The sequence below is a fragment of the Cervus elaphus genome, chromosome 20 (genome assembly GCF_910594005.1).
Source record: "Cervus elaphus chromosome 20, mCerEla1.1, whole genome shotgun sequence".
Classification (NCBI taxonomy): Eukaryota; Metazoa; Chordata; class Mammalia; order Artiodactyla; family Cervidae; genus Cervus; species Cervus elaphus.
The window spans coordinates 121,657,175-121,676,117 of NC_057834.1; the positions used below are offsets into that span (position 1 = coordinate 121,657,175).

Here is an 18,943-nt window from a genome sequence, read left to right on the forward strand (position 1 = left end):
GGTGGGAGCTGACCCCTGATAGTCTCAGGGCTGATGCAGCTTCTGTCTCCAGAGCTCAGCTCTCCCTGCATGGCCTCAGCCCTCTGGGATGGCCCCTCAACTGCTGCAGCCCGTTCCTACTCTGTGTGGCTGCATTCCTAGCCACGGCCAACAGGTGGCAGTGCTGCCTGTGCCATGAGATGGAACTTAAGGACCCCACAGCAGGGCGGGTTTCATGCCCTCACTCTGGGTTAATGTCTTCTATTAGAGAGCATTTGGCCCCAGGGGGTGAAAGTAACCAGCCATCAAGGACCTACTGAGTCCGAGGCAGGGAGAGGGGAGAGGAGAAATCTGATAAGGAGCCAGCTTGATGGGAACTGGGCGTTGTCCCCTTCTCTTCTAAACCGTCAACCATCACTGGAGTCGCTCTGCTCAGGCCACATACATTTTCCGAGTCTTGGGCCCCAGGATCCTTGCTTTCAGAATATTTGGTGCCATCAAGCTGGGCCTGGGGCTGTGAAGGGCCTTCACTGGACTCCAACCAGGGTGATTTGTCATCTGGGTGCAGAGGTGGACAGAACTGGCAACTGGACCTGATTCTATAGTATTCACTGTGCATCCCAGAGGAGATGGGTGTGTCTTAAGAGTTGGGAGGCAGGGTCTCGTTTGTGTGAGAACATGTGAAGGAAAGGAGTCTGAAGTCATGAAGATACTCTGGGGTCTTGAATTTTAGCAGTATCTTCTGTCAAAACAAGCTTTCTGTGGTGGGCAAGACCTCCTCTGCAGCTCTGAGCACCTGCCCAAGCACCCAGACAGTTGTTTACCCCCTGGTACTGGTCAGCCGTGAGGATCACCGCTTGACCAAGCTCCATCTCAAGTGGTGGCTGCCCAGCCTCAGTTCCCTGACTTGAGGGTCCACCTTGGATAAAGGGGGTCCTTATTGTTCGTTTGATCTGGGCAGTAGCTATAGCAGGCAGTGGTCACTAGGATGCTAAGCAGACACCACCACAGGGGACTAAGTTGGTGACTTTGGTCCCTGGATCACTTCAAGGACTAAAAAGGGACAGGTTTGGGGATTATGTTTTCACTTGAGCTTACAGACTGTTCCAGCCCTAGACCAGGGGATAGAGCTTGCATCCCCTCCGTACCCCCAAGCTCTGACCTCTCCTGTGATTAATGAGCTGACGATTCTGCATCGATAAGGAATTAACCTGGAGCCCCTACCCATCAATAGTCAGGAGTCCAGGTCCTGGCCCCACCCCCCACCCGACAGAGCTCCAGGGCCCCTGAGCAGACTAACCCCACACTGCTTTACAAAGCCCTAGCCAAGTCCTTTTCCCCACATGGCTGCCAGGAATTAACCCCTTAACTGCCTCTGTTCCTACCACCCCATCATCTTCCCCTCCCTGTCCACATACACAGAGACAGCAGCTGTTTATACTGGTTTAATCCATGTCAAATGTAGTTTACAAAGGGAAAGGACAAGTACCTTTGTATAGAATATACAGACACAGCATCACACCATGGGGCCCACAGAAGGGCAGGGGAGACCACACTTTTCCCGGGAAGAGCAGCTCTAATCCCAGGAAAGGTTCTCTGCGGAAGGCTGGGGAGCCAGAAGCACCCTTGACCAGCCCAGTCTCAGCCCCTGCTTCAGCTCGGTTCCCACGTCTGTGCCTCCCCCCTCCCCCAACTCCTTACCAAGAGCCCCAGGAGCTAAGACTAAGGAGAGGATCATGTCCCTTGGGGCACGTGCCCCACGTCTGGGAGAAGAAATATACACCACTGAACACCGAGCACATGGGAGAGGGAAGGGACACCAGGGAGAGGGGGGTGAGGCAGGCACCCCAAGAGGTGGATGGGCCGAGCCCCCAGCCAGCCCTGAAGGAGGCACTGCCTCCAGGCATTCTTAACAAAAGAAAATCATACAACCAAAGGAAAGGGGAAGGGGTAGAGGGCGGGGAGTTGTCCCATTTATACACAACATTGTAAACATACACAGTCTATATTACATGTGCTTCAGTCTGGTGTTTGCATGTCTGTCCGTCTGGGGGCTGGATCTCAGGAGCCTTGCTTGACAATACTCCCCCCACCCCCACCTCCCTGCCCCACCCTGGGAACAGAACCCAGAACAGGTATGGTCCCCAATCTTGGTGGGAGCCAGCAGGCAGGGCCTGGGCCTCAGCCTCCATTCTGGCTCCAGAGTCCTGTGTGTGTGCGTGTGTGCGTGTTCATGTGTGTGCATGTATGTACATGGGGAACCTGTGTGCAAGTATGTACAAGGGGGCATCTCGTCACAGGCGGGGCAGGTAGGGCGCTTGAGGCAAGGCCTGCTTGGGGTGGCCAGCTCACAAGTAGATTCTCCGCAGGTCTCCGGGCGCTGTGATGGTGTTGCACTGAGGGCAGAGCTTCTTGGCACCCTGCGGGGAGAATGGGGGCGGGGGAGGGGCCCTCCGGTTAAACCCAGGGCCACACATTTGATCGTGTGAGCTCAGGCCTGCAGCCTTGTCTCCCTGCACCCGTTGTGTGCCAGGACCTCGTGGGCCTGTCTGCGAGGGCTGGGGAGGCCTGGGCAGCCTCTGTGAGCAGGCAGGCACGCTCCTGTGTTGGGGGGACGCCAGGATCAAACCGCCTGGCTAGGCCCGCAGCGGGAGCCCCGGTAATGAGAACAAGGCTGGGTCCAGCTGTGGCTGCCGCGGCCCTAACGAGATTACACGCGGCCTTTGATCAGGACACAGAGCCCACGTCCGGGCCTTTTATTGCTGTCTCCGGGCGACATTTTAATGGCTGCTCCTGAGCGAAGAACAGGGGCAGGAGCAGAAGGAGCTTAGTAATGGGAGGGGGAGGGGCTGAGGCCCTGGTCCTGCTTACCCACACCCAGCCTCCTCCTGACTGGGGATCTCACTGCTATATGTAACACGGGGGTCTTCCAGGGTGGGGGCTGGGTGAAGGTAGCAGACAGAGACCCCATGGATGGGGAGACCTGGATAAGCCTGGTGTGGGGGAGGGGAGAGGCTCATGAGCTTGGGGATGAATATCCTGGATTCAGGCTGTGGTCTGTGCTTCTGCTCCGCCTACTCCTTGCTCGTTCTCCCCCCAGGCAGGCTCAAGCATAAGCATGGACATCTGGGCAGTAACCCAAAAGGCTACCCACTCCCAACCCCCAGACCACTTCACCAGGGTCCGCAGCCAGCACTCCTCACAGTGCACATGCCAACACTGGATGGACGTCAGGGGCATCGAGTATGAGTCCTAGGGAGAAGATGGGCAGAGAAGGGAGGGGTCACTCTGAGGCATCCCACCCTCCGAAGGGCCCAGCTTGCCGGGCAGAGACCCTCTCCAACCCCCAGGGAGCACTGAGGCCCAAGCAGGGACATGTGAGGTTCCCTTCCTCTCACCATGCAGATGAGGCATTTGTAACGGTCCCCACGGGATAGCTGCCGTTCAAGTTCCCTGACCCGAGCCTTCAGGGCCTCAAACGTGGTCACAGCTGAATCTTCGGTGATTCTGTAAGGAGGATGGCACAGTTGCGCAGGCAGCAGGCTGGCATCTCTAATTTGAACCTCCAGCCCACAGCTTCCTTGGATTCCAGAACCACATGTACCCATGTCTCTTACACCTCCCTGCTCCCCCATCCCACTCACATCCTAGATCTACAAACTCCACATTCCAGACCCGCGCCCCTCACCTGCCTTGCTCCTCCACCTCCATCCTGGTGAATTTCTAAACCAGACACCTGGGAACCATTCTCGACACTACTCCTTCCCAGGCACCCCTGACATCCAGCTCCTCACATCTGTGGCATCTCCACTCCTTTCCACGCTACCACCCCTAGTTCAGGTGCTCATGACTGTGCATTACACCAACCTGAATGGCCCCTCTGCCTCCAGTCCCCATTCTCCTGGCACCTACAATTCTGCAAACCTGACCACTTCTACTGACACTTCCAACATTTCAGTGTCTACCTCAGAGTAAAGCTCTAGCAAACTCCTACAAGTTTACAGGGCCTCCTTGGCCTGCCCCCCACCAGCCATGTGCCTCAGCACCCTGCCACGTGCCTTATGTTCCATCCATGTCAAATGCGAGTTCTTCCACATGCCCCACCATTTTTCACTCCATTGGCCTCTCAAGTACTTCCTGTTTCTTCTGGATCACCCCACCCCCTAACTCTCTAGTTCCATCTCATCATTTAGGCCTAGTTCCCACCTCCGCCCAGAAACCTTTTCCAAGCCTCGGGCCAGTACCCCACTGGTGGGGCTGCCCCTTTTGTGCTCTTCCACTGTGCTGGACTTCACTACAGCAGTACAACTGCAAATGCCTGTCTCCTCTGCCAGACTCGCTTCCCTGAGGGCAAGATGATCACTCCACCAAAACTGACTCTGGACATCAGCCCCACTCCAGGCATGGGAGCATGAGTAAACACCTGCTGAAGAAATAGCTGGTCTAACCCCCAGGGAGAGTGAGAGATGGGGATCTGAGGAGGCCCACATAATCTAGGTCCCTGGGCTGGAGGCCTAGCCTACATTAACGGCTCCTAGCTGTTTTTTCCTAGGCATGTCAGATGTCCTAGTGGTCCTCACCTGTTGTCCAATCCCTGCACAAACCCTGCAACTTCCCGAACTCTCTGAGCTGCAATACTGAAAAGGGAACAGCTTGGACAATTCTAAGGAGTGATCTTTCCCACCACTCCTAAAACAAGTCAACAGAACCCAGAGGAACTCAGAGGGGGAGGAATGTTTCCTGGAGGAGTAGAAAAGATGGTACTGGAGATAAGCTTCAGGGAATAATGATATAATACAAATAAAAGAGCTAAATTTTATTAAACACTTACTAAATGCCAGGAATTTTACCGAGGGATTAAAAATTATTATCTTATTTACACCTCACAAAAACCCCATGGGGAGATCCTAACGCTCCCATTTTATATATGAAGGAACACTGGAAAAGACCCTGATGCTGGGAAAGACTAAAGCAAAAGGAGAAGGGAGAGGCAGAGACTGTTAGATAGCATCACTGACTCAATGGACATGGTCTGGAAGACAGTGCAGGACAGAGGAGTCTGGCATGCTATAGTCCACGGGGTGCAGAGTTGGACACAACTCCACAAAAACAACAAAAGCACAGAAACATAAGTAGACTACCCGAGGTTCATGCACAGTGGGGGAGATGGGATTCAAACCCTGGGGGACTGATTCTGGAGTCAACCAGTAACTGTGTGAATAACCATTACTCTACACTGGCTACAACCAGGAGGAGATAGGCCTCCAGGCTGGGAGAACAGTGGGAACCAAGGCCAAGGGCCCCTGGCCCCCATCTGGCTGGAAGGCTCACTTGTGGATAAGCAGAAGGTTGCTACACTGGGAACCCTGTGTCCAAGACCTCAGATGCCACAATCAGAAAGGGAAGTTTATCTTACACTCAATTTACAGGAAGGTGTTGAGGATACTGGAGGAGGGCTGTAAAGGATAACAGCTGAGGTTTAGAAGGTGTATTCAGTCAACTGAAGTAGACTCACAAGGGCGGTGTGTGGGCTAGGACCATCTCCTAGGAGGTGGTCTATCTTGCCAGCCTGGGGGGGTAGTGGGCCCAGAAAGCCTGAAAGCTTCCAGGTAGTCTATCCCTGCTGGGCATAGGTGCAACAGGGGGCATGTGGAGGATGGTGGGAAACACTTAAAGGGCAGCAGCAAACTCTGATCTCTGACCGTTCTCTCTTAAAGGGGCACCAGCAGTGACACAGAATGCCTCTCCCTGATGCTGTGTCCCTGTATCAGAGATGCCCCAGATCCAGCACTTCAGCAGTCCATGGTTCTCTCTGCCTTGCCTCTCTCCAAGCAACCTGAGAAAGGCTCTGACCACAACTCCTTCTGGAACTGGTGGGTTTCCTGGGAGCATCCCTTCAACTTTCCAGCTCTGGAAAGCCTTTACCATACTCTCCTTCCTCACACACACTTGCATAGCTGAGTCTTCCCCCTGGCATCTTGCCCAATGCTGTGTGTGCCACCCCCATCTGGATTGCTGGTATGTTCCTGGCAAGGAGACAAGGATGGGTAGCTGTGCTTCCTTCCTCTCCAAGGACCAGGCTGATCTGGTGTGGTTACTTCAATGATTGGGAAACCAAGGCCTGGAACTGGGGGCAGCCTACTCCAGAGTAGAAAACTAACTCGAAAACCCTAAACCAGAGAATGAGCTAGAGCTGGGAAGGCAAAAGCCATGAGTCCAGAAGAGCCATTTCCCACTCCCATCTCCAAGGCCACTCCATCCCCATGGTGGATCTGCTCAGCATGTAACTGGCCTCTACTCTTTGCTCTAGTGAAATACCCAGTCCTCCAGACCCCTGATCCAGGGAGGCTGTGAGCTATTCTGGAGCCCCTTGAAGGCATGGGGTGGAGAATTTCTTGGAAGAAGCCATGTCATCCTGTTTCTCCTTCCCCTGGATGTGAAAAAGATCCAAGATGGGAACCCATAACATGTCTGGGAAAGAGAGACATCATGGGGACTGACATCAGCCAGACCCATCGGAGATCTCTACACATGACTGAGCTGGTCCCCAACTCATCCCCGAGGGCCCCGCCCACTGGTGCCTGTGCTCACACAGGTGGGACAGAAAGCCCAGCTCCCCCAGCCCTCAGTGGGGTAGGACCTTCATGGATGGCCACTGGCTCTGGCCCCCACCTCCCCCTCCGGCGCCATCCCTGATTAATGATCTTGTCTTTCTGATTTATGAGCAGACCCTCCAGATGAGGGTGGGCGCCCCTTACAGCCCCGCCCGCCCCGCTCAGCTGGAGTAGGAGAGAATTATTAAATAAACATCCATACGTCATTCCTCTCCCCCCAAGCTGGTTGCACCGAACCCGTGCGGCCCGCTCCGGCGCTGACACGGAGCAGCTGCGGTGATTCATGGGCAGCCGGGCCCTGCGCCGCGGCCCATACATCATGCCAGCAGCACTCGCGGCCCTGGCCGAGATAAACTGATCAACCACAACGGGCTGGAATGAATTTATGACAACACAAAATGGAGGGAAACAAATGGGAGGTGACCCTGGGCCACCGACCCGGCCCTGCACTGGCCTGCAATCCACTCTCCTGGCAGGAAGCAAGATGGAACACTGGCCCTGGAATGAAGAGGCTGCCTTTTAACCCCGGGCAACCTAGACTTCAGAGGAGGGAGGGGCAGGTGTGAGGAGTTAGGCAATAGCCAACAGCGGCAGCAGCTCCAGGCAGCCAGAACCGAACAATGCCACCTCCTGGGGCCAGAACTGGCCTGCCTGGGCTTCTGGAAAGGCAGTAAGGTGTGCTGCTGCTTTCGAATCCTGGTGGCTCCTGGGGATCCAGGCCAGGGGTGGCCCAACCCTCGGGGAAGTGCTAACGGATCCCCTTTTCCCCTGCCAGAGAATGCAGGCCAAAAACTCCTACCAGAAGTGATGAGACCCAATACTCCTGCCTAAAACCCACACTGCAAGCGCCACCCAGGACAAGAAAAATGAAACCAATTTAGCTCCCGATTAAGAAACAGAAACTGGAGATGAATCAAGTGTGCCGGCTGGGCTGGGCGGCCATACATCACATTCCCCGGGCGGAGGCCCCTGCAGCAGGCAGGCGGGCAGGCCGCCTGCTCCTCCCTCTCCACCAAGGCTCCCAGGGCCGTGGCCCAGTGATCAATTCAGAGAGTCACGCTCAGCACCAGCTGGGCCCCACTGCCGGCTGTGTGCCAGGGCAGCAGGCCTTCCTGTTGGGGAAGGGCCCCCTCCCTCCCACTGAGCTGTGGTCCCTGGGGTCGGTCTCCCTCCTGGCCACTCACTTCTCAATGTCACTGTTCTTGCAGGTCTTCTGCATGGCCTCCTGCTTGCTGCTCTCTCCGTTGCTCGTAGATGGCATCTCTGCTGGGACAGAGCGGGAACTCACACTCTGGCAGACTGGGCAGCACAGGTGAGCGGTTGGGCTTCAATCAGTCACCCTCCTCTGCCCCCGCTCACCTGGGTCAGGACTTACCATCACTGGCCCATTTAGAGAACTCAGGTGTGATGCGTGTGCTAGGAGGGCCACCGCTAGAGGAAAGGCAAGAGGAAGAACAAAGTGAGCCCCGAAGGCAGGCAGGACGGCCCTGAGCGCGGGCGCTGGGTTCACCCTGCCGCGGGGCCTCCCTTCCCTTTCTCCCACCCGTCCACGCCTGTGCCCACACTTGCTTTAGGACTGCGCCCCGCAGTGCCTCTCTCTCCTTGGCTTCGCCAGGCTCCTCGCCTGTGCAGGGGATGACGTCAGCCTCCGTGTATCTGGCAAGGTGGTCAAGGACAATGGATCCTAGTTTGTGGTGGGCCGTGAGGGCTGAATCCCCAGGAGGGCTGCCCCTGGCCCACGCTGAGACACTGACCCTGGGGGGTTTTGCATGGGTGAGTGACTGGAGGTGCTTGTGGCTTTCCTCACTCCCTCTGGCCTGTCCCACCAGTCCCGCCTTGTCCCGCAGCGCCCCAAGGATACTGTGGCTTCCCGTACTCCAGAGTGTCATCCCCGTCCACATCCAGGTCAGCGTCACTGTCCGGATTCTCTTTGCCGCTGCACATGACGAAGCCAGAGCCTGTGGGAGGCAGGGTGTGAGGAGGGCCAGGGGCCAGCAAGACGAGGCCAAGGATCCCCTTTCTGTTCCCTAAGGCAGGGGTCAGATTTGGGGCTAGGTAAGGTCCGACAGAAACTTGGGCTTGGGGAATAGAGAGCACTTCGGTGCTCTCAATCCTGACATTACAGTTCTTTTCACTCTGCACACCTCAGCCTTCCCTGCACTGCCTGCTGCTCCAAGTGGTCTTTGCTCATAAACCAGCCCATTCATACATTATGTCAAGTCCTCAGGAGACACCCAGTCTAGGCCTGCTGTCCACCTGTCTTCCACATCTAAGAGCAGGAAGAGGACAGACAGGTCTACAAGGCCACCCCGACCCAGGACCTGGGCATCCCGTGCCCCATGGTCCAGCCGGGCAAGTCTACCAGAGGGGAGAGTAGGCTGGCAAAGGCCTGTCAGAGCCATACAGTGGAACCCTCAGCCAATGTCCTGATTTTGGCCGGCAGGTCCTTGCCAGCAAAAACACCAGGCAGCTGTTCAAATATTTGGTGTCTGAAGCGCCTGACATTAATTATTCATCCCCACCTCACTCAGCCCAGATTCCTGGACAAGTGCAGTTATAAAGGGATTAAGAAGGGACAGCCGAGGGAGGACAGGCATGCACACCTGCTTCTCAAAGCAGTCCCTGGACGCAACCCGGCTGGGCGGAGGCAGGGCCAAGGGCTGGGCAGGCAGCTGACCCCACCAAGGTGTATCTGGCACAGCAACAGGCAGACTCTTGGCCAGCGGCGGGAGGGGTGGTGGTGATGCAAGGGGCTGAGTTGCTGAAGCTGCCCCAGGCCCACTCACCTGCCCTGTGTTCTGACTCCCAGAACCACCCTTCGTGATAGCCCAGGGCCAGGGACCACAAAGCTGCTTCTCCCTGCCCCTGCCTTCTCCCAGTGGTTCTGGTCTCGGACCACATCACATGCGCCAGTGGAGTGGACAAAAAGGACTGAAAGCGATGGGATCTGGGGTGAGTGGAATCGATGCAAAGCAGCTCAGAGTTCTGCCCAATGATCTCAGAAATTTTTTGTCCATTCTTCCCACTTTCAGGGCCTTACACATTCATGAAGAAAACAGGCTTGTAGTGCGTTGTCAAGCCTCTCATCTATTGCTTCGTCCTGTTGCCACAGAGTCCTGACCCTTCTCTTCCCTGCTCCAACACTACCTGTGGCTCCTCACTGTGCCTGAGACCAATTCCTACTCTTAAGCCAGACTTGCTACGCTCTGGATGCCCTCACTTCTTCACCTTCTCTCATTTTGCTCCCTAAGTCCGACATACACAGACAGACGACTTACTCCACCCTCCAGTGTCACCCTGTCTGTCTGGCTTGTGCTCTCTCTCCATCTGGAATGTTCTCCATCTTTCAAGCCCATTTCAAAAGCACTTTCTTCCTGATCCTTCTCTACCCTACACGTCCGGTTTCTGGTCTCACAAAGGGCCCACCCATCCCAGAGGTAAGCAGCACCAGAGAAACTGCTAAAAGGTACTAACCAGCTCCACCCCTGCCCGTCTGTCCTCATCTGCCCTCCACACTGAGGCACAAACAAACTCAAGGCAGCAGGCGGGTCAGCAGCAGGGCCACTAAGCTGAGAAAACACCAAGTTACAGCTCTGTCTCCTATTCACAGCCAAGTGTCCTGACAAGCAATTCCCACCTTGTGGGTGAGTGGCACCTCTATAAACCCTCTGACAGTTTGGGAGACAAACTCTGCCATCAATCAGAATGTAGCCATCAGGTTCACTTAGAGCCTGCGCCCCTTGAGCCCTGCCAACCCCCCTCCCCCAAGTGCAGGCAGCTCAGCAGTCAGCCTCACATCTTCAGCTTGGCCAGACCCTGCCCAGCCCTGCCTTGTGGGTGCGTGAGAAGCAAAGCCAAGAATCCTGGCACCACTCCTCAGCCCAGTATGGCTCCCATGGCAAACCTGAGAAAATGGGGCACTCCCAAATTGCCAGGAAAAGTCCAGGCTTCTCAACAAATAAAGCAGCCCAGTGGCTGGAAGTCTTTATCTCTGCAGTCTCATTGCCTGCCAGGCCTGGACCAGGTCTCTGTAGTCTGGTGGAACATAGCTATTTTGGTTCCCAGGGCCAGTGTGTTTTATCATGCCCCTAGAACTTTGTACTTCTTGTTATCTCTGCCTAGAAGTGTCTCCCTCTTGGTCTATAGAACACATTCCTGCTCATTCTGCAAGTCTGACTCTTCTCAATCATGCTTTCTATTCATGGTGCCTATACATAGTAGTTGCTCTACAAATACTTCCTGAATGAACTTGCTTCAACATTCTCTCAAACTTTACTGAACTCATCCTCTGCCTGGCTTGACACTGAGGACGTTGTTTCCTGATCTGATTCCTATGCTAAGGTGTTGAGTACAGATGAAACTTCCCTAGACATTTCTACAGAGGGGCCCCTTCTGTGGTGTCCACCCAGACTCCTGTACAACTCCAAATTCACATGTATTACCAAGTATTGTCACTGTCGTTCACTAGATTGAAAGCCCAAGTCTGTGATCTAAGCATTACCTAGCACAGAGCTGGCCAGGCCCACCACAGGTGCCACATAACACCCCCGAGCAGTGACGGCTAAATGCCGACGGTGCTGTTCTGTTAGATGCTGGGAGCCCTGTGACAGAGAGAGGCAGGCCCAGGCCCGATCTGCCGGTGGCCTGTAAAAACCTCTCCGGCCACAACTTCACCTCACAGACCCCATCTCTCAGGTAGGCAACAATCTCCTTCTCTGACCACCCTGACAGGATGGAGAGCACGACACATCTTGTTTGCTAAGGAAAAGGCCTGCCTTTGGTCAGAGCAGCTGACTCTGACCCTGACCCCCTCCTCCAGCAGACAGATGTTGGGAGCCTCTCCCTACCCCTCAGGTGTTCAGAACAGGCTGCCACTGCCAATTTCACTCCTGTGCTGCCCCAGCCAACTCCAACCTCCTTCCCAGCACATTAAACTTTATTTTCTTAATGAAATGTCACTTGCTGACTTCTGGCAGAATCATAATAAAAAGAAACAGCCATAAAGCCATTTTATGCAGACAGGGCCCCCGCCAGCTTATCCCCCCCCCACACACATACTTTGAGAAGGCGGCTCCACAGTCATTTTATGTTCTCAGCTGCTGGAATATCCCAAGCCAGTACTCAGAAGCAAGATGGCACAGAAATCGCCTTTCCAAGCCTCTGGCTCCTGCTCTGTGAAGCTCCAGGGTAACAGGCAAGCTGCCACTCCTGCTGCTACTAGCCAAGGCAGGGATTCTGCCTTCAGACCCTGCAAGATGACCCAGAGCACTCTGCAGTCACTGGGGAGTCCCCGTGCTATGGCTCAGACCCATGAAGGGCTGGGTGCTGTCCACAGGCAGACTAACCCTGATGATCAGTGATGCTCAGCAGTGGGTGCCTGGTCCAGGGAGGGCGGGCAGTGCAGAAAAACCTCTTCCCTCCAAGTGGATACTCAGCAATAGAGAGGGAGAGGATTAAGTGCATAAATGATAAGCAAAGCCTTAATTTTATAAAAATGACCCATGTCTCATAAACTGATTTCTTCTTGGGTCATCGCAAAGAGAGAAGGAAAAAAAAATCAGCGTTAATTTGATCAATTGATCAGATGATCGATTGTGAAACTGGAGATGCCCACTGACTAGGGGCAGTAACGTCCTGGAACTTGAAACCACAAAAAAGGAGCCATTGATTTCCTCACCTGCTGCTCCCAACAAAACCAAAGCCCAGGGAGAAAGGCGTCCTGGGGCCTCCAGAGGCCCGAGCTCTCCAAAGGAGGGGAGAAGGGGGGCAGTGCGCAGCAGCAGCTTCCGGAGAGTTTTACACTGGAATTAGTTACAGATGCAGTTACGGTGTCTTGTGTAAACGCCATCGATTGGGGAGCTGACAGTCTGGGGAGCTGCGATGCGGGACAATCAATCGGCCTGCAGTGTCACCTGCCACCTCGCTGAACAGTTGACAATGCAATTATCCAGTGTGGAGGCAGGGAGTTGGCGTGTGTCAAACGCACTTAGCCACTTTCCGGGCCTCCTCGATAACGCGTTTCACTGCCTCACGTCAGGAGAGGCGCAGAGAGACAGACGCCGTTTAAAACCATTGATACTTGTTCCTTCTGCCTGTACTCCCTCTGTCCCGGCTTAACAATTGTGTTTCCAAAAGGCGATTAAATCCTCGTCAGTTGCCACAGGGGACAGAAGGTGCCCTGCTCCTTGCCACCCCTCCTTGCTCCTCCCACCAAACAAGATCTAACTCAGGGTGGTAAGGAGGTAGAAAGCAGCAGCATGGACACACTCCATTCCAAGACTGCCTCCGGCAGTTGGCTGTTCCAGCACCTGTCACTGACTGTACCAGGCAGCAGGGCTGCCCTGGGGGACATTTTGAGAATCTGGGGCTCCCATCTTTTGGAAATCAACATGCCGAAGGAGGCAGCAGCTAAGGCCAGGCCAATTTCTCCAGGCCCTGGACTCACAACACCTCTCAACCCCTCGACCCACATTCTGGCGCTGAAGGTTTACCAAGCAATAGCCAGTTAACAGCTCTGCGCCACAGCTGCCCCACCTTTCCTCTCCATGGCGTCTCGTCCCAGGCCACATGGAGCCAGTCTAAATCCAAGGCAAGAACTCAAGTAAGATGCAGTCCCCAGGCGAGGACTGGGGCAGGGCAGAGGCCTGGACAGTGGGTTCTCTTAGTAGCGTCCCTGTCTCTACCCATCCACCTGTTTGATTCAAAGGGGCTCAAAGCTGGATTCCAGGGACGCATTTCCTTCCAGGGCTCAAAGATTGAGCTGCAGCACCTTCCACTTCCTGCTGCCTCCTGGGAAATCCCTCCACCTTGTCACCTGAATGCCCACTGCACCACTATCAGGTCATCTGAAGCCAACCGTTCCATGTCCTCTCTCGAGCCTGTCCATCCCAGAGATAATGAGCTCCAGGCTCCCCTAATCCAGCTAAGTGAACATTCACTGGCGAACAAGACAGGGGAAGGGTCAAGGTTCCCACCACAAGTCTCTTGTCCAGGACCAGGAGCTGGATACAGGCAGGCATGGGTTTGTCCCCAGGGGCTGTATAACTGGTTCCCACTGTGGCCCAACCTAGAGGCCCCTTGCTCTGCCCAGGGCTGGCATGGGGTGCCTGAAGAGCATCTTTTTTTCCCCTAATGCTGAACTCTTTTAGGGAAATGTTGGTGAAGCACTACGGTCTGTGCGCCGCCCTTTATGCAATTATAACTGAGTGGGAAAAAACAGCACTAGCAGGCTAGCAAACCCAAGGTTCAGAGAGGACAATCCACAGCTCACACACACAGCCCAGGGTGTCCCCTAGAACTGAGAAGGCCACCGTGTTTCCTAAACAAACGTTTCTTTCAAACTACTCTCTTGAAACCATTCAGTATCTCTTCTTTTAGGCTCTTGAAGATCCACATATACCTGGACCTATCCCAGTCCTTACCTGTTCTGTCTGATCCTTCATTCGGTCCTACAATACCAATTTCAAGGCCTCCCAGGCCTGAGCTCTCTGTGTCTCAGTAATCACAGGTCCCATCTTTAAGGCCCATTCTCCTCAGCCAAGTGTCCCACCAATAATTCCTGCTTGTTCATTGGCTCCGCGGCACATTACATTCAAAGGAACTCATCTGCTCCACCAGACCAGCCCCCATTGGGCCTGGTGGGAAGCCATGCTGAGGATGACGAAGGGACCCTGGTCTGGGAGGAGGGATAGGCGATGATCAGATACAGGAACTTATATGCAATTCTTCAATTCTTTCATATCTAACAAGGACAGCAATCTCTGTTCTGTCAGCACGCACAGTGCGGCTTAAATGGGCCTCGCTCGCCTGCTCATCTTGCCTCTGCTCCCTCTCTCTGAAGTCGGCCGGGCAGCTTCTTCAACCGGCGTTATCACTCCCTCTAACCGGTCTTGGCAGGCAATCTAATTCCTCCTGAAAAGGTCACCGCCATTTTAACTGCCTTTCAATCACATTAAGCACGCGCTGCCCGGCTTGCGGCCCAGCCCGCCCGGCGGGCGATCAATGCGCTGCACTGACACCAGCCCGCCTGGCGGGGCCACACCCAACCCCCCAAGAGTTGGGGCCTCTCGGTCCTGGCCCAGGAGGGTAGACTGACAGATGGCCAGCTTCTGCAGACAAGGTTTCGGGGGCAGAGGCGGTCAGGATCAGCCAGGGCCTCCTTTGATAGCACCCCCCTACCGAGGAGCCTCAGCCTCCTCCGCTCCACTGCGCCCTGCTCTCTGCCTCGTGGCCCCTGCTGATCTCGCTGTAAAACAGCCTTTCAAGTCTGTCTGTCTTTTGACTGCACTAAGCTGTTTAAGAGGCAGCAGCAGCTTCTATCAGGAAAGCCGGAGCAATTCTCTGCAGATAAAGGCACCTCCGGCCCCTGTTCCCTCTTCAAGTCTCACTCTCATTCTCGCTCTCCAAATCGCTCAAAGAAAAAGCCCCTTTGAACTCTTCTCAGGAATTCTTGAAAGGAACAACCTCACCATGTAAACACTCAGGGAAAACTGACACCCGCCCAGGGTTGAAGAGCCCCTCACACCCGCTCTGCAAGTGGGCCCCAGTGCCTGGGAAATACATGGTCGTATGTGCAGGCCCCATGCGGCTGCATGTTCCTAAGCCTTGTCTGGAGCCCAGACGCCATCAGGTCCAGTTCTGGGCCAAGTAACCTGACCAAGAAGTTGCCACAGCAATGGAAGACATGAAAATCTGCAGCCACCAACAAAGCGAGCCCAGAGAGGCATCTGGAACTGGCTGGGGACACCTGTGAGTACAATTCACAGGATCCCTGGCTTCGGGGCTCTCTGGGCCTCAGAAACTCTAGGACAGGACCAGAGAGAAATGGCAAATGGACATTCTCTAGCTCAGTCCTCAGTGTGGTCTGATTAACCTTTCTCATTTACATTTTGCCAATGTGAGAGAAGCCCCGAGGCATAACGCCACACCTGGGTTTGTGGCCTCTTCATGCAGCCAGTTTGCTCTGGACGGCACTGTAGGGACCACTTCTCATCACCAGCCCTAGAAGCATAGCCCCAGTGAGGCAGAGACCCTCCTCTCAGCTGCCGCAATATTCCCAAGGGACCAGACACAGCGCTCCTCCCAAGGGTGCTGCCCAGGGAACTGGAGGCAGATGGGAAGCAGATTGGCTCACTTAATGACCACAAGCTGCAGTGCCAGCTGTGCCTGTGCGCGGCGAGAGCGCTGAGCTGGAGGCTGGGCGGCAAGACAGCTCCCCCTTCGCCCTGCCCACGGCAGGGAGCAGCAACAAGAGGACACAGGTCTGGGTGCCTACCAGTCTGCTATTTAACCTGGTGGGGGTGGGGGACTTCCACTGGGCCAAGCCACGTCTCTCCAAGGATCCAGGTGGGCGGTGGAACTGGGGAGGTCCCGGCAGGGCCCTCTACAGCAAGTTCAAGGGAAGCAGGAGCAGCTGGGCACAGGCCCTACTTGCTTCAGGGCAGAGGGCGCCCAGGGAGAAGGGATGGGATCACAGCTAAAATTAGATTCACCAATGAAGCTCATGGGAGGTCAAATTTTGCCATAACTCACTCTCTCCTCTGTAACTGATTTCCCTGACATGGGGCTGAGGAGGAGGAGGAGGAAAATCCAATGTGTTTGCCTGGAAGCCCTCGGGGCCCCCAGTGCTGGAGGTGTACAGCAGGTTGCTGGATTCTCATTTATCAGCCTTAAGAGGGATGGAGTGATAAATGCATAACCGTCCCTTTAATATTTTATGCAGGTGCTAACGCGGCTTGGCTGTCACCTTCAATGCATCACCCGAGGCGGAGAGCCCCCCTCGTCACTCCTAGCTTTCAGCCTCACAATTCCATTTCCCCACCCAAATACATCCATTTTAATATGCACATCACAGGCAGGCAGCACGGTCACAAAGAAGCCCTGCCAGCAGCAGTTCCCATGTGGCCAAATGGATGACCAGCCACCAGCCCTGGCCTCTTGGCTCCCACAGATGGCTACCCAGCAGAGGCCTGGCCACCACAGTGCCACTGCCTAGGTGTCGGCTGCTTGTACCTCGGAAACCACCTTCCAGGAGAGTGGTGGCCCGTATCCGCTTCTGCCCGCACCACTCATACTCCTCAAAGCGGTTGCTGTTCTCATGCTCGATGTCCGCGGCATCGTCCTCAGCCATGCAGGAGCCTTCCCTCTGTGAAGAGCAGAGCAGGATCATGCGGGTCCCAGGCCACCCCGACCTGCTCCCCAGGGCCTGCGAGGAAGGCACAGCCCAGGCCCCCCGCTGCAGTGTGCCCCACAGGCCCCCAGCTCTAGGGCTCCTTGGAAGTAAACCAATTGCGAGGTCAAAGACCTGGGCTTTTCCCCAGTAATTTTCCACTGGAGCCCCAGGGGAGGAGTGGGAGAGTGAAAGCAAAGGAAGAGGGCAAAGAACAGAGAAGAAGCAGCTGCTGAGACCGCGTGGAGACCCCAACAGCCCAGAGATTGGAGGCAGTCAGCGGCTAGTGTCAGGGGAAGGGGACGGGGTAGGTGGTGATGGCCCCTCTACCTTAGAAAGGCAATGCTCCACATGCCTACTCATCTCCTGCTCCGATCCTGCCAGGGGGCGGCTGCACAGGGGACATACCTGCCCTTCATCTTGCTTCCTCCGTTTCATTTTCCCAATCCGAGCTGCATGGAGAAACCGAAAACAAACCACACAACAGGCAGATGTCACTGGAGCTCCCAAGTCCCAGTGGGACTGACGTTTCCTGACCTCCTGCCAGCCACTAGCCCTCTGGCTCATGCCCAATCTCAACCTCGTTATGTGGCACCTTCAGCTCCTTTGGGGTCTGGGCCTTGCCACGAGCACCTGGGGAGAAGACTGGTGCTAGGCCAGCCGAGTGTCCACTCTTTGGCCACAGCTGGCTCAAGCTCAACCCACAGCTGCCTACCTGTGGTGCTCAATGAGTCCAGTAAGCAAAAATGCTCCCCTTGGCACTTACTAGGTATCTCCCCAGAAGGCCAAGATCACAGGCTCTTTTAGAGTCAAGACACACAACTTTAGAGATCACCTCTTGGCTAGAATCCAAAGTCTCTCCAGGGGCCTGATTTGGCCAGCTGTTCACTTATCAGTTAAAACCGCTTTATTCCTGGGCCAGCAGGCCTGAGGTACAGCCCTCAGTGTCCTATACAGAATCATCCCAGGGAGGATTTCTCTCAGGTCCACTGGCTCCATTTTACAGAAGAGGAGATTGAGGCCCAGTCATAAAGGTACAGAGGGTCTGAGTCAGAGAGCCCAGGATATCCTGAGAGGGTAGCCCTTACTGTGCCTATCCAAACCTGTTCCATCATTTCTAATCAGTGAAGAGGGGCTGGCAGGCCCCCGAGGCAGAGGGCTGCCTGCCATGCTGTCCCAGAGGGGGCTCAATTCCAAAGTGCACACTGCAAGCCCACAGCACTACTAATTAATGCTGAGAGATGCAATCATTTCTAATTAGCTCACTAATCCCTCTCTGCAGCCCTCCTGTCACTGAAGCAGGAAGGGGTCAAAACAAGGGACTCTGTTCCCTCTATCCCCTCCCTTGATGCAGAGCTAGCCACTTGGAGACCAGACTGATTAGGGTGGGGGTGGAGTCAGCCAAGGAAGGAAGGGTTCCCCACTGCAAGGCCAGAAAGAACCTTCTTGTGGATACTGACCCTAGTGGAAGGCTCATCAATGCAGGCTAGGGAGTGAGACACTGGTGAATGGTGATGCATGTGACAGCTGGTAAGTTACAATTTAGAGCTTCAACTGTGTAAGATTTAGCTACCTTACTCAAGGAAGCTCATTTTATTCTATATCTGGAAACCAGGTTGCATTAAGCATTTTGCCAGATAAAGATACTTAAAGTTCAATCATGCAGTTGCCCAGGTAGCCGCTGCTGCTGCTGTTAAAGTCGCTTCAGTCGTGTCCAACTCTGTGCGACCCCATAGATGGCAGCCCACCAGGCTCCCCTGTCCCTGGGATTCTGCAGGCAAGAACACTGGAGTGGGTTGCCATTTCCTTCTCCAATGCATGAAAGTGAAAAGTGAAAGTGAAGTCGCTCAATCATGTCTGACTCTTAGTGACCCCATGGACTGCAGCCTATCAGGCTCCTCTGTCCATGGGATTTTCCAGGCAAGAGTACTGGAGTGGGGTGCCATTGCCTTCTCTGGCCCAGGTATCTAAAAAGTGGCAAAGGCAGGATAGGAAACCATGCCTTACTCCATAGCTTTGAATGCTCTCTTGTCCCAAGAGTGCCCCAACTGATCAGTATCAACAAAGACGGATCCTGTGAGTGTGCTAGGGCAGCACTTGGAACCCCAGCTACTGCCTGTTGAGGGCCTGAAGCAGGGTGCTACTCCAGAACAGGGTAGCCCTAGAAAGACCCAAATCAACA

General features: G+C 54.9%; 1 protein-coding gene across 8 annotated transcripts in view; it reads right to left on the reverse strand.

The window, feature by feature from the left end:
* Positions 1-1,411: 1,411 nt before the first annotated feature.
* The window catches only part of RNF220 (ring finger protein 220), a 266,770-nt gene continuing 249,238 nt past the window's right edge, over positions 1,412-18,943 (reverse strand). For 3 of the 8 annotated variants that reach the window (XM_043875843.1, XM_043875844.1, XM_043875849.1), the window contains 9 exons: positions 17,092-17,213; positions 16,605-16,737; positions 8,455-8,551; positions 8,163-8,249; positions 7,969-8,024; positions 7,778-7,856; positions 3,378-3,486; positions 3,157-3,231; positions 1,412-2,399 (listed from right to left, as the gene is read on the reverse strand). In XM_043875843.1, the coding sequence (XP_043731778.1) occupies positions 2,328-2,399; positions 3,157-3,231; positions 3,378-3,486; positions 7,778-7,856; positions 7,969-8,024; positions 8,163-8,249; positions 8,455-8,551; positions 16,605-16,737; positions 17,092-17,213 (830 nt within the window). In that variant the 3' untranslated portion in view covers positions 1,412-2,327. Of the gene's footprint in view, positions 2,400-3,156; positions 3,232-3,377; positions 3,487-7,777; positions 7,860-7,968; positions 8,025-8,162; positions 8,250-8,454; positions 8,552-16,604; positions 16,738-17,091; positions 17,214-18,943 lie in introns of all 8 variants that reach the window. The other 5 variants (XM_043875848.1, XM_043875846.1, XM_043875842.1 and 2 more) reach the window with 3 other exon arrangements.